The sequence below is a fragment of the Carassius carassius genome, chromosome 25 (genome assembly GCF_963082965.1).
Source record: "Carassius carassius chromosome 25, fCarCar2.1, whole genome shotgun sequence".
Lineage (NCBI taxonomy): Eukaryota > Metazoa > Chordata > Actinopteri > Cypriniformes > Cyprinidae > Carassius > Carassius carassius.
The window spans coordinates 29,426,076-29,438,232 of record NC_081779.1 but is presented as its reverse complement, the minus strand read 5'-3'; the positions used below and the strand labels follow the sequence as shown (position 1 = coordinate 29,438,232).

The following is a 12,157-nucleotide window of genomic DNA, read 5'->3' as shown; positions in this document are numbered from 1 at the left end:
TTCACACCTTGATATATAATTAGGCACGAAACATAATCTGCGGAACATAAACCACTGCTGAGTATTGTGACCTGTCATATACATATACATAAACATTAGCTCCAGCTACAGTGTTCTTCCTCAAGATGCATGCAGTTTTGTTTATTAACTGTTAGAGTGCCAAAGGTGTGCCTTTTAAAGTTGACACCATGTGGCCATGAGTGGTAAAAGTTTTCCTAGTGCAAGTTTTAATGGACAAAAACTTAAGTAAGGAACCAAATTTGCAAATGAAACCAACACAAAGCAATGTACATGTTAGAACAATGCAACCATATTAGTGATGGGCATTTTTGTAATTTTTCCCTTTTGAATACTCAATAAGTCTGAATAATTACTAAAATAATGAACAACATTGTACTAAATCAGTGTTACAACTTGCATTATTTTCATATACGTTTTGTGATTCCAGACATATCTCCATGTTTTCAAAGCCCTGATGAGAAATTTTTTTTAAACATACTGTACCCCCCAAAAAATAAGGAAAAACACTGAAGGTTATTAATAATGTCACCAATGTATCGCCAGCTTTATTGTGTTTTTTTGTGAAACTGGTAATGTGATTTTTCATCTCTGCTCTGTAGGTGCTGTTTGATCACATGGGCTGTCTGAAGCGCTATGAGTCTGTGCAGGATATCTTGAAGGAGTTCTTTGAGCTGCGACTGCACTATTATAAACTGAGGAAGGACTGGCTGGTGGGTAGTCTGGGAGCTGAGGCAGCCAAACTCTCCAACCAGGCACGATTTGTGCTGGAGAAGATTGAAGGAAAAATATCAATCGGTGAGATGTTAATCCACACAGCTGTCTGAAATATGTATTTATTTTTTCTTGTCTTTTTGGTTGGTAAATCTGAATCTCTGCTTCAGTGTAACTGGTAATAACAGCCTTACTGCAGAGCACAAATGAAGGACGGGCCATTACAATTCAGTTTTAAACTTTAAAAGAGAAATGGTTTAATGGTTTGCATTATTTTTCCAGAGAACAAGTCAAAAAGAGACTTGATCCGAATGCTGGTGCAAAAAGGATACGAATCCGACCCAGTTGCAGCCTGGAACAAAGCCCAGGAGAAGGTATGTGAGGAAACATCGATGACAGATACTCAGTGTTGGGAAGGTTACTTTGGAAATGTAATAGGTTATAGATTACAAGTTACCCTGTTTAAAATGTAATAGTAGTGTAACTTTTTCAATTACTTTATTAAAGTAATGTAACTAATTACTTTTGAGTACTTTTTGATTACTTTTCTAAATTTGTGAAAATTAAAGAATAATAAATAAAATCATATACATCAACTTAAATACAGTTATCTAATAAGCATGTGTCGTATTCTGTGTAATAAACTCCTAAACATTGGTGTTTCTTTTAAACTGCTGTCTCTTTGTATATGATGATAGTTTTCTCAAAATAAGTAAAATGCACATGAAGTGACACAGAGCAGTTCTAGAAATTATGTTTATGTGCTCGTGTACTCCTATATTGAGGCAGCAGAGGTTGAAAACACTGCGAGCTTCAGTAGGCCTATGTGTAGTAAATGAAACCATGTCTTTGCCATTAATTTACAGGAGGGGCGGACTGGGAAAAAAATTCAGACTGAAATATTCAAACTCATACAAACAAATTCATGGACAAAACTATTTTTTATCTATTTTAAATCTTTAATTTGGGGACATGCAAAATAATTAAAAGTTCTCTCCTGAACTGCACCTTCACTTCCATTTTTCTCTTCAGTCTCTTTATTTTGCCCTGTTATCCATCTCTCTCATGACTTTAATACTCAAGATTGAACAAAACTATACTTTACAATACAATACTCTACAATACTACAATATCTTTATAGAAAAATCCTAATACTGTACACGAGTCATATTTTTCCCTTACAAAAATTAACCATGCTTTTATTAGCCTATATAAAAGTAAAATAACCTTGAGTAATTTTTTTTTTTTTTTTTTGCAAATGGATTTGTATTTATTTTTAAATAAATACATTTGTAAAATAATTTTTCATTTTTGGTTACCACAGTTAAACAATAGTAACCATTTTCTCTGGATTTATAGTTAAATATTAAAATGTTAATTTTCGTAAGGGTTGTGTTGTCTGTCGTAGCTCCCCCTAAACCTATGAAAAAAATCTGAATTTTTTTCAGCTAACTTACTACTGTATCATTACAACAGATAATAATGATGTCCTTTATATAGTATTTTGAGTGATGACTGATGAGCAACGTGCTGCTGCTTGATTAAATAAATAAAAAAACAAAGACAAAAAAGCATCTTTAAAGATGAAACTGACCTGAACCCCTGAACAGGAGTCTTTCTCTGCTCCAGCTGTGCGCTTCCATAGTCTCTCTCTCTCTCTCTCTCTCTCTCTCTCTCTCTCTCTCTCTCATTGATTACTCTGAGTCTGATCCAAACCGTTTGGCGGAGGCGCGGAGAGCGCGCGACTCATGACTAACACTTCATGACTTATTAGAGATTTAATTATCAAATGGCGGATTCGCAAATTATCGCTTTAGTACATTCGGCAGGCAATTATACAATAATGGTATTAAAATAGCGGGCCAAATCGGCTGCCAGGTCACCGGGAATTGTCCCGGTTCTCCCGGTGTCCAGTCCGCGCCTGATTTCCACAGACACGCAGAATGTGCAAGTCATATATTGCATTTTTGGGGCTTAATATTCACAGACACTAGTCCATGTCATGTTTTGATTCAAGTGTACTGACCTACTTTTGATTTAGTCATCCAAAATGTGGCATATTCCGTCCGCGTTAGGCATTTCGTTTTTATGAATGACTGTATTTCCGCATCCCGGAAATTATTAGGGCGGTATGTCTCAGAATAGTCAGTGCAATTTGGGAAAGAAATCAGTTAAATCTGTATGTGGATGTGTGTAAATATTCAAATGTAATCCCCTTTGTAATCGTTAAAAGTTTCATAAGTAACTGTAATTTAATTACTCATTTTTTCGTAGTAACTGTAACTAATTACAGTTACAATAATTTTGTAATTAAATTACGTAACGCCGTTACATGTAACTAGTTACTCCCCAACACTGCAGATACAGCTATGTGTATTTATGCATCTGTTAAAGGTCACCCCATGTATTAAGATAAATAAACTCCATGCATTACGACCAAACACAAAATTGTAGACTTGTGTAATGTGAGTTAATTTGAATTTCTAACATTCAAACATTCAAAGTAATTGTAATTGGAAACGTTGTAGCGCGCCTCCCATCCAATAAATTGCAATAAGCTTTCTGATTTGTTACTTTTTATATGAAACAAAGTCTCAGATTTCAATTTCAGAAATCCGTCTCCTGTCTCATGTAATCGCTCAGTCAGTGTTTCATACGAGGAAAGAAGCCAATAGCTTATAAAACAATGTGTCATGTAACGTCACATTTACCACAGAAAAACATATTTGGTGACCATAAACTCATTAGTCAGCTAGAAAAAATTAACTCTAGAGAGGAGCATTTTGCTAGATATTCACTGTCCTGTACCTGGTATTTATCCAAATTAATCAATATTGAATTGAATCGAATCGAAATCTGAATTTTCCCAAAAATATTTGATATAACATGGTGGTGTTCTGCCAAACTACTTCTTTTGTGCAATAAATGCTTCTGAATTGTGCACACAATCAGCAGACAGTCACATTGCAGTGCTAGTTGAAAGTGTAAAAAGGCTTTAGATATGAACATTTGAACAATACTGAGCCTCCCCATTAGTATACAGTATGTTACTGTTATAATGGCTGTTATAAAGTTGGATTTTTTAATTTTAATTTGTAATTTTACAATATTATAATAAGTTGCATTTTCTAGTTTCTAGTGTCTTTAGTTCTTGAACCTTTTACTCACTGTTTCTCTCTGTTTGGTCGGACGGTGATGATGTTAGTCTTTGGAGGATGAGGATGAGGATGGCGATGGTAATGACAGTGATAGCTCAGTGGACTCTGGTTCTTCCTCTGGGCCGAATTTTAACTACATTCTGAACATGCCTCTGTGGTGTCTGACCAAGGAGAAGGTCCAGGAACTCCTCAAGCAGAGAGATCTGAAGGTACTATTATCTTTTACTATTATATTACACTATTATCACTCTTACAGCTATAATAGCTTTGTGTGAGGAAAAGTCCAAATTTTAAGTTGTTTTTCACTAAAAATCACACGGTGAACTGTTCATTTGAACAACAGGAGGCAGAAACCTTCAGTCTTAACTGTGAGTGTTGCTCTTCAATATTTTATACAGAGAGCAGAGCTGAATGAACTTCAGAGGAAGAATTCAGACGATCTGTGGAGGGAAGATCTGGCTGTCTTCATTGAGGAGCTGGATGTGAGTCTCTTTTTTAGGATTTAGGATTGGGTGATGAAGTGTGTGAGTGTTTTCTTACCGTCTTTCTTCCAGCGTGTAGAGGAGCTGGAGAAGGAGAGTGTGAACTCTGGGAAGGCTGTGAAGTTTGTGAAAGGGAAGGTGGGCAAACCTAAAGTGAAGAAGATGCATCTGGAGGAAACTCTGCCCTCTCCCTTTGGCCGCAGGATAGAGCCACAGGTCACACTCGCTATGAAAGCCGACGCCTCCAAGAAACTCTCCAAAAAGAAGAAGGTATGTATGTGTGAAGCTGAAATGTGGTGTATTCAATCTGAATGTTATAATAAATATAGTCATGTAATGGAATTGAGTTAGAAAATTATATTTATAAATTTAAAAAAAAATGTACGGTCGGTCCATGTTAATTGAATGCTTTAAACTTTAAACTCGCAATTTCAAATTATGCTGTGCTTTATGCATTTGCCCAGTGCCATATTCATGTCATTTTCACTCTGTGCTGCATGTAAAATGAGGGTTACCCTGGCTTTATTTGAAAAATGTATTCCCAATGCACACAAACTTCCCAGAAAAATACTTTTTCATCCAAAAAAGTATGTTTATTTTACACATTTATTTTTTAATCCATTGTCAAATGATGTCCGATTTCTTAAATATTAATTAAATTCTTATTAATATATCATAAGAATATTTGTCCCCCTGCTTTCCAAGATCTCGGCATCGGCTGTCAAAAAAACTATATCAGTCAACCAATATTAAAGTTTAAGTTCTTGAAAAGTACTTGAATGTTTAAAAGGCAGTAAATACCATTTTTTTTTTTTTTGTTGAAAAAAAACAGTTGTTTTCTCACAAAATTAATAATTCAGCATGTCTGATTTAAATACAGAAATGTTTCTCCTGGCTTTAAGCAGCACACGAGATCTCACAATATCAGTAAAAAGTAGATTTTGTGGTGAAACCTTTGATAGTGCTTGCATTATATTTGGTCATTTATTGCGTGTGCTGTTCGTTTGGGCTTCATTTTGGAACGCAAATAAAGTCTGAGGCGTTTTGTGTTACACTGTTATCATTTACAAGTGTGAAGCGTATCTCCATCACAGCTGCTCGGGACACAAACTCTTCCTCTGCATATGCTGAGTTTGGGTTGCTTAACATTTATCTGAGAAAACAGTGTGCATTATCTTTCTAGATTTATAACTTTAATCATTTATAAATCCATGCAAGCACAGGAGAGTACATCAACATATTAAGCCTATGTGATTTGTTGTACATCGTGATTTCAAAATAAAAGTTCAAATCCTTGTTCTGAGTTTGCATGTGGCCAAATATTAAAATAACATGGATTTAAACATTGTTGAATCACGCTGTAAAGTAAAGCATCACCAGGCCGTTGCCCTCTGCAGGTATTTGTTATAATATATAATGTACTTGAGTAGGTTATGTTCATATCACTTATATTACATATTTTAAAAGTGATGTTCAATAAACATGTGTGATCACTTGGTTTTGATGCTTAATTTGAACCAATTATTATTGTCCCATCGTTAGTTTAATATATATAAATGTAGTCAATATAAAGCCTGTTTTTCACTTAGGTCTATTTTTATTGCTAAACAATATCAGATTACTCAGTTGTCAAAAATAATCAGTAGATTTAGATTACTCGATTACAAAGATGATCATTAGTTATGGCTCTAGATTAGTTAAATGTGATTAAAAGACAAATAATTTGTCATTGAAAATTTCTTAAAAACAGTATTAAAATATTGTCTCATTCTAGTGAACCTGAATCTGGATTTTGTCTCATCTCGTGAGCTAAGTGTATTGTCACACCCCTAATGTCTACAAACATGACATAGCTCATAATTTTCCAAGTGTATGATGAAGCTTTTACTCTTCAGGTTAATCATATATTCAAAAAAATTACTTTGAATAAGGAAAGCGATAACTTTGCCATAGTATCTTTTCAAGTGGCCACAGCCATTGCATTCTTTGTATATGCTGCACTTTATTTGTACCATTTTGTTTTATTAGTTTATTTATTAGAATTTGAAAGATAATAACGATATTGTGATCTCTGTGACTCTGATTTTAGTCCTTGAAAATGAAAAAAACAAGAACAGTGCTTGAAAATCCTGGAATTTCATTTTGCAGTTTCTGTACGAACCCTGTATAAGTCACTTGTACTACAGAAAATACAGTAATATAATATAATCTAAGTATAAAGATTGTATAAAGAATATAATTAAATTAAGAAGAAATACCACAGTTTAATAGAAACTGTATAGTTATTTTTACTGTGGTAGAGAGGGGCAATGCATGATTTTACCTGTGGTTACCATGATGTAGTGTTGGCTTATCTACAGCCAGCCTTCAGATAAATATTTACAACTGTTGCACCAGCTACAACTATGATCATTCATAAAACTCGACACATTCTACCGCAGTGAAAGTTGAGACACCATTCATATGTACATGTACTAATAATAAAGATCTGAACTGCTCATGAAGTCATAACAAGTGAAGCCACCACACCATCAGATTTTAATGAGTAATTACGAGTACGCTTTTATATATCTGGAGTCTCTCTGTACAGTGCCAAACGTCTCTAAAGTCAGGAATTTCCCCTACTTACGAAACGTGTGCGAGCTACATATCCTTCAAATGTCCTTCAGTTGCTCACTCTGAAATCTAAATATCACAGATTTGTTATTGTTTTTTTTATCTTAATCACATACAACTTAATTCACCTTGTACAGTTATTCACTGTGGTTATGTAATAAGATAATTATGTTTTATTAGTGCAGAAAATTTAATTATGTGATTTTTGTCAATTTAATATTCCCTGCTAAATTACATGCAGAAATATATTTTGTGTTAGGTTAGTAACCTTTGTCAGGAGGGTGCAGTAGGCACACTGATCTTAATGATTGCTTTAGATCACTTATCCTGCGCAAATTTACCATAAACATTGTAGTTCATGCCTGCAGTAATAGTTACTCCACAGATATGAATCTTAAAAAATAATCCTGTCTGAACAAGTCATGACTTTACACTTCAAATCTACCTTATGTAGCTCAACACCTAGTTGGTGCAACAGGTATTAATTCAATGCAGGACTTAAGGTGCATTTTACATTTATTTATTTAATTTATTTTATTAATTTTTAAAAAAAATAAAAATTATATATATATTTTTGCATTTACAGACATTGCTGTTGTTAATATAAGTTATGTCTGCATCACAACTCACACTTTACTGTCAGATAAACTTCACTAATACAAATTATGTAATATTAATAATAACTGCACTTACTTATGATGGACATTAGTAATAGTGATTATTATTAGTTTATGCAATAGTCTGGAGTCCTTTATCAAGTATACCTCAATAAGCTGAAGCACAGCTAATAAATGTCAAGCATGTCTAATGATGTGTGTTCATGTCAGGTTGAGTTAGACGCAGCCATGAAGCTGGAGTTTGAGGAGGACAGTGCGCTGGGCTCCAATGAAGGAGAGAATTCCCTCATTTCTCCTTCTGGCCTTCCCAATCCAGGAGCCAAACCCAAAGCCCCCCGGGCGAAGAGAGAGAAGAAGGAACCTGGTAACAATAAATACTGGGAATCTGTTTAATTCCAGTTTATTTTCAAAACAGGTTTTCTTTTATTTATTTTTAATATAATCTTTTCAGGTGCTCCGAGACATAGAAAGCCAACAGCCCCTAAAGGTCCAGCTAAGAAAGTGAAGAAGAGGAATCCATGGTCAGATGATGATGAAGTTAATGATGATCGGTCCGACAGTGAGCTGGATGAAAATGAACCTGTTATTCCCAGAGACACCACATCCAGGAGAGCCTCAGGTGCGTGTGCTTCTGTTAATACACCCGTGCTCTTATAGTTTTTATCATCAGGCCTGTCCAATATGACGGTACATGTCGTGTAACCTGTATAGAGTTGGTTAGACTTTTTATTTCACCATATATATTTGCAAGGCTTCAGTGGGCTGGACTGCTGTATGTTATTTAAACATGAGAGTAGAGAAAAAACATTTAATATCTATGGAAGAAGTAATTGACCAGCATCTGTAAGATTATATTGAATTTTTGAAAAAGTGCAGAAGTGGTAGTGCATATGTGAATATTTGAATTTACAACAGAAGTCACTTATTCATATTGTGTCAAAATGACTCCAAAATGTTTTGTGTTGTGTTGTTTCACAGCAGTGAAGGCCAAGTACACGTTTGACTTTTCTGAAGAGGAGGAAGAGGAGGATGGTGATGAAGAACAGGAGAATGATGCTTCAGCTTCACCAGTTCACAGCTATAAAGATACAGAGCAACACAATGACGATAAAGATGATGATGATGACGATGACATTTTCCCTCCAAAAACAACATTTACTAATTTGTATGTTTTCTCATATTCAATTTTAGGTGAATCTCTCAAAGCCCTTCACAAGCATTTTAGGTTCATATTTCAGTAATTGTATTTTTTGTATAAATGTTGCTATTTTAGGACCATTTACATGTGCATTCTGACATTATTTTCATGACAATTAAACATTTCTCTTTACTGCAATGCAAAAAATGGCTTAATAAAAATGACTGTACTGTAAAAATTTAACTCATAGTTTAACAATATATATTGTTTACTTTTACTGTTGAACTTTTAAAGAATATAGAGAGCAATATTTATACATGCATTTATATATTTGTTGTAATACCTTTATGCTGATAAATACAAATATTATTGTATTAATATTAGTAATTATTTTAAGATATTTTGAGGAGCAAACGTTGTTTTACAAAAATGATAATCTAACAGGAATCTGAGAATAACAATTGTATGTTTTTGATGGGTTTTGGGAGATCCACCCATTTAGTAAAGGCATACTACAATCAAATATGAATGCAGCTCAATTCAGGTTTAATTCATTCATTTTCAGGTCCACTTCACCAGCGAAGAAAAAGGATCCAGAGTCGTTGTTGTCATCTAAAGCTGTCTATGCTGACAAGAGCAGCGATGACGGTATGTGTCCAGTGGTGGTTTATTATGTCTCTGCCATCAAGGAACTAAACTAAACATGCTAGTGCATGTGTAATAATGTGTATTTGTTCATCAGATGTGAAGTCAGACAGCGATGATGACAGGGGTCCAGTGTTCTCATCATATTCCAGCAGTTCTGCTTTTGACAAACCTCCAGCTAAAAAAGGTACCTGACTGCCAACGAGTAATGAAGCTCTTTTCCTCCTTTAGGTGTATTCTTCATGTTATTGTGAACAATTCATCAGTGCATATTATTCCAAAGATAAAAGTTTGTCCTAGCAATATTTCATCAAAATGTAAGAACTTATTGAATGATTGCATTTTCTGAAATGAAATCATGTCCTCTGAAATATTTTCACAATTCACAAAACCACTTTCATGGCACAACCACTTTAAACAAGCCAGTCAATTCCTGATGGAGAGGATCATTTAATTTTTTTCTTGAACATCCTGGCCTTCAGCTATGGCCTTCAAATGAACATCTGTTTTACAGAAAGATAATTTTACAGAAACCTTTACCAGCGTGTGTGTACGGTGGACGTGTAGCTCACTGGATCAGATCTTAGCAATCTTAACTAGTAAATGTGGATTGCTCTTTTCCAGTCTATTTAAATCATGTTGTTCTGTTACTCCAGCTAAGAAACCTGCAGACACAGCACCAAAACAGAGGAAAGCCCCAGTAAAAGCCAAGAAGTCTGAAACAGCTCTCTGGGACTCGGACACAGACACAGGCACTAAAAAAGCACCAGCAGGAACGAAAGGGGGCGGGAAAGTCCGAGGCAAGAAGAGGAAGCAGTCGAGCTCAGAGGAGGATGAGTACAGCCCTGTGAAGAAGACTGGAAGGACTGCCACCAGCAGGGTGAGGGATATATTCTCTACTGAATATTTTGTAAGCTATGTCTGTGCAATGCAGGTACTATAATGCATTTCAAATAGTTTGTGTAAATAAGTTTATTGTTAAGGGTAACATGTTAATTTATTAAATTAATGGGCTGCATGTTGTTCATTGGCTGTATTTTTTTGTTTTATTACTTACTTTGTGAAAAAGCAGGCCACAGCTCAGTATGAGAACATGTGACCTATAAGGGCATGCATTGCAGTTTAAAGTATGGAAAACTCTCTGATAAAAAAACAAACTAGTCATGCAGTGTAGTCAAAAAGTCAGAACTGGAATTCATCTAACTTGTAATAAAACAATAGGTGGATAATGTCCTGCAGAGGGCGCCAGCGGTCAGTCGATTGTTAAACTGTACAGCACAACATTAATTGAATCCAGGCTTGTGCTCAAAACAGCACCAGATAATGCGTCAAAATAACAGCGGTAGTGCAATATTTTCTAAACTGTAGGTCTGTGATGCACATTGATAAATGTGTTTGCACACTGCTTTTTAAATTGTGGAGCTTGTAGATACCCATGGGGAGAAGTGCAGTGTCTTACAATGTTGTGTGTGTTTGTTGACATGTAGAAACCAAAGAAAGCAGTGTCTGACGATGAAGATGATGACGATGCAGGCATGAACAGCTTCAGCCGCCTGGACTCGGGCAGAGATCGGTCCGGTCGAGCCAAGAAAGAAGTCAAATACTTTGCAGAATCTGATAATGACGATGATGACGATATGTTTGACTAGAAAACATGCACACACACACACACACACACACACACTCAGTCCAGAAGAACGCTTGTTGAAGAACAGGTTCACTGTCCTCTGCCCAGCAGAATTTTGTACATTTTACCCTCCATTTTTATTTTCTCTTCAAATGTGATGTTGAATTCTTCTACTGTGTAGCTGTTTTACTCTTTTCATTATTGTTATTGCTATTATTATTATAATTGTTATTGTTATGATACATTGACAATGTTGTTTTTTATTGAATTGTATTTGTCTTGAGCAGCTTTTAGAAATTTAGACTGCTGTGCTTTAGCACATTTTAATGGTTCAGCATTAGAGATGACTTGGCTTTTTGAGACGACTTGAAAATAAACATGAAATGTAAATTATTTGTTGTTTGCCTGAACATTTTTCAGTGTTTCATTTCTATTGGGTTCAAGTTCAGCTCTATGTGACATGCCATTTATTCCCACACACACACAGATAGTAATGAACTTAGAATAGAGGTACAGACTCAATACATGTTAAGATGGTGAAGTATGATCAAATCTGAACTGTGTAAAGTTTGTGAAGATCAACTCCGAGCAAGTGTAAGAGCCACAACTGATGCAAGGACACAAGAGGACAATTTACATGGATAATATCATAGTGACGCATTTAATAAATAGTTGATCTGCATAGGAATGTTCTGCAAGGACGCATAAAACAATGATTAACACAAAAAAGGTTTTTTTTTTTTTTGTTTTTTTAAGGGGAAAAAATTTCACAAAATGTCAGTCAATGTAAAATGTCTGAACCTTGAACATTTCTCTGAGTGTTGACTGCATCTTCAAACTCGCACTGGGCCATTTATATGCTACATATACAGTGAGCATCCAAATACCTCCCCCAAACATTTTAAAATAAATACATTTTTATTGTTTTGCCAGATGGGTTCATGTAAAGGCATTGTCAAACATGAACAAAAGCATTATTAATGTCCAAACAGGACAGAAGCAAAACAGGAATTTACAAATGCTTACAAACACTCATGGTTCTGAGAAAAATATTGTTGAATTGTCATTATTGAAACTTCTCCGGTCCACAGGTTTTAAAAAACAAGCAGATGATTTCATGCTTTAAGATGATTTAAAGAGCT

General features: G+C 35.0%; 1 protein-coding gene across 2 annotated transcripts in view; it reads left to right on the top strand.

Moving 5' to 3' along the window:
- The window catches only part of LOC132104536 (DNA topoisomerase 2-beta-like), a 38,711-nt gene extending 27,303 nt beyond the window's left edge, over positions 1 to 11,408 (top strand). For both annotated transcript variants that reach the window (XM_059510091.1, XM_059510092.1), the window contains exons 24-35: positions 621 to 816; positions 1,015 to 1,106; positions 3,938 to 4,099; positions 4,289 to 4,372; positions 4,445 to 4,642; positions 7,816 to 7,969; positions 8,057 to 8,224; positions 8,584 to 8,770; positions 9,309 to 9,391; positions 9,486 to 9,575; positions 10,045 to 10,268; positions 10,876 to 11,408. In XM_059510091.1, the coding sequence (XP_059366074.1) occupies positions 621 to 816; positions 1,015 to 1,106; positions 3,938 to 4,099; positions 4,289 to 4,372; positions 4,445 to 4,642; positions 7,816 to 7,969; positions 8,057 to 8,224; positions 8,584 to 8,770; positions 9,309 to 9,391; positions 9,486 to 9,575; positions 10,045 to 10,268; positions 10,876 to 11,037 (1,800 nt within the window). In that variant the 3' untranslated portion in view covers positions 11,038 to 11,408. The remainder of the gene's footprint in view (positions 1 to 620; positions 817 to 1,014; positions 1,107 to 3,937; positions 4,100 to 4,288; positions 4,373 to 4,444; positions 4,643 to 7,815; positions 7,970 to 8,056; positions 8,225 to 8,583; positions 8,771 to 9,308; positions 9,392 to 9,485; positions 9,576 to 10,044; positions 10,269 to 10,875) is intronic.
- Positions 11,409 to 12,157: the final 749 nt, after the last annotated feature.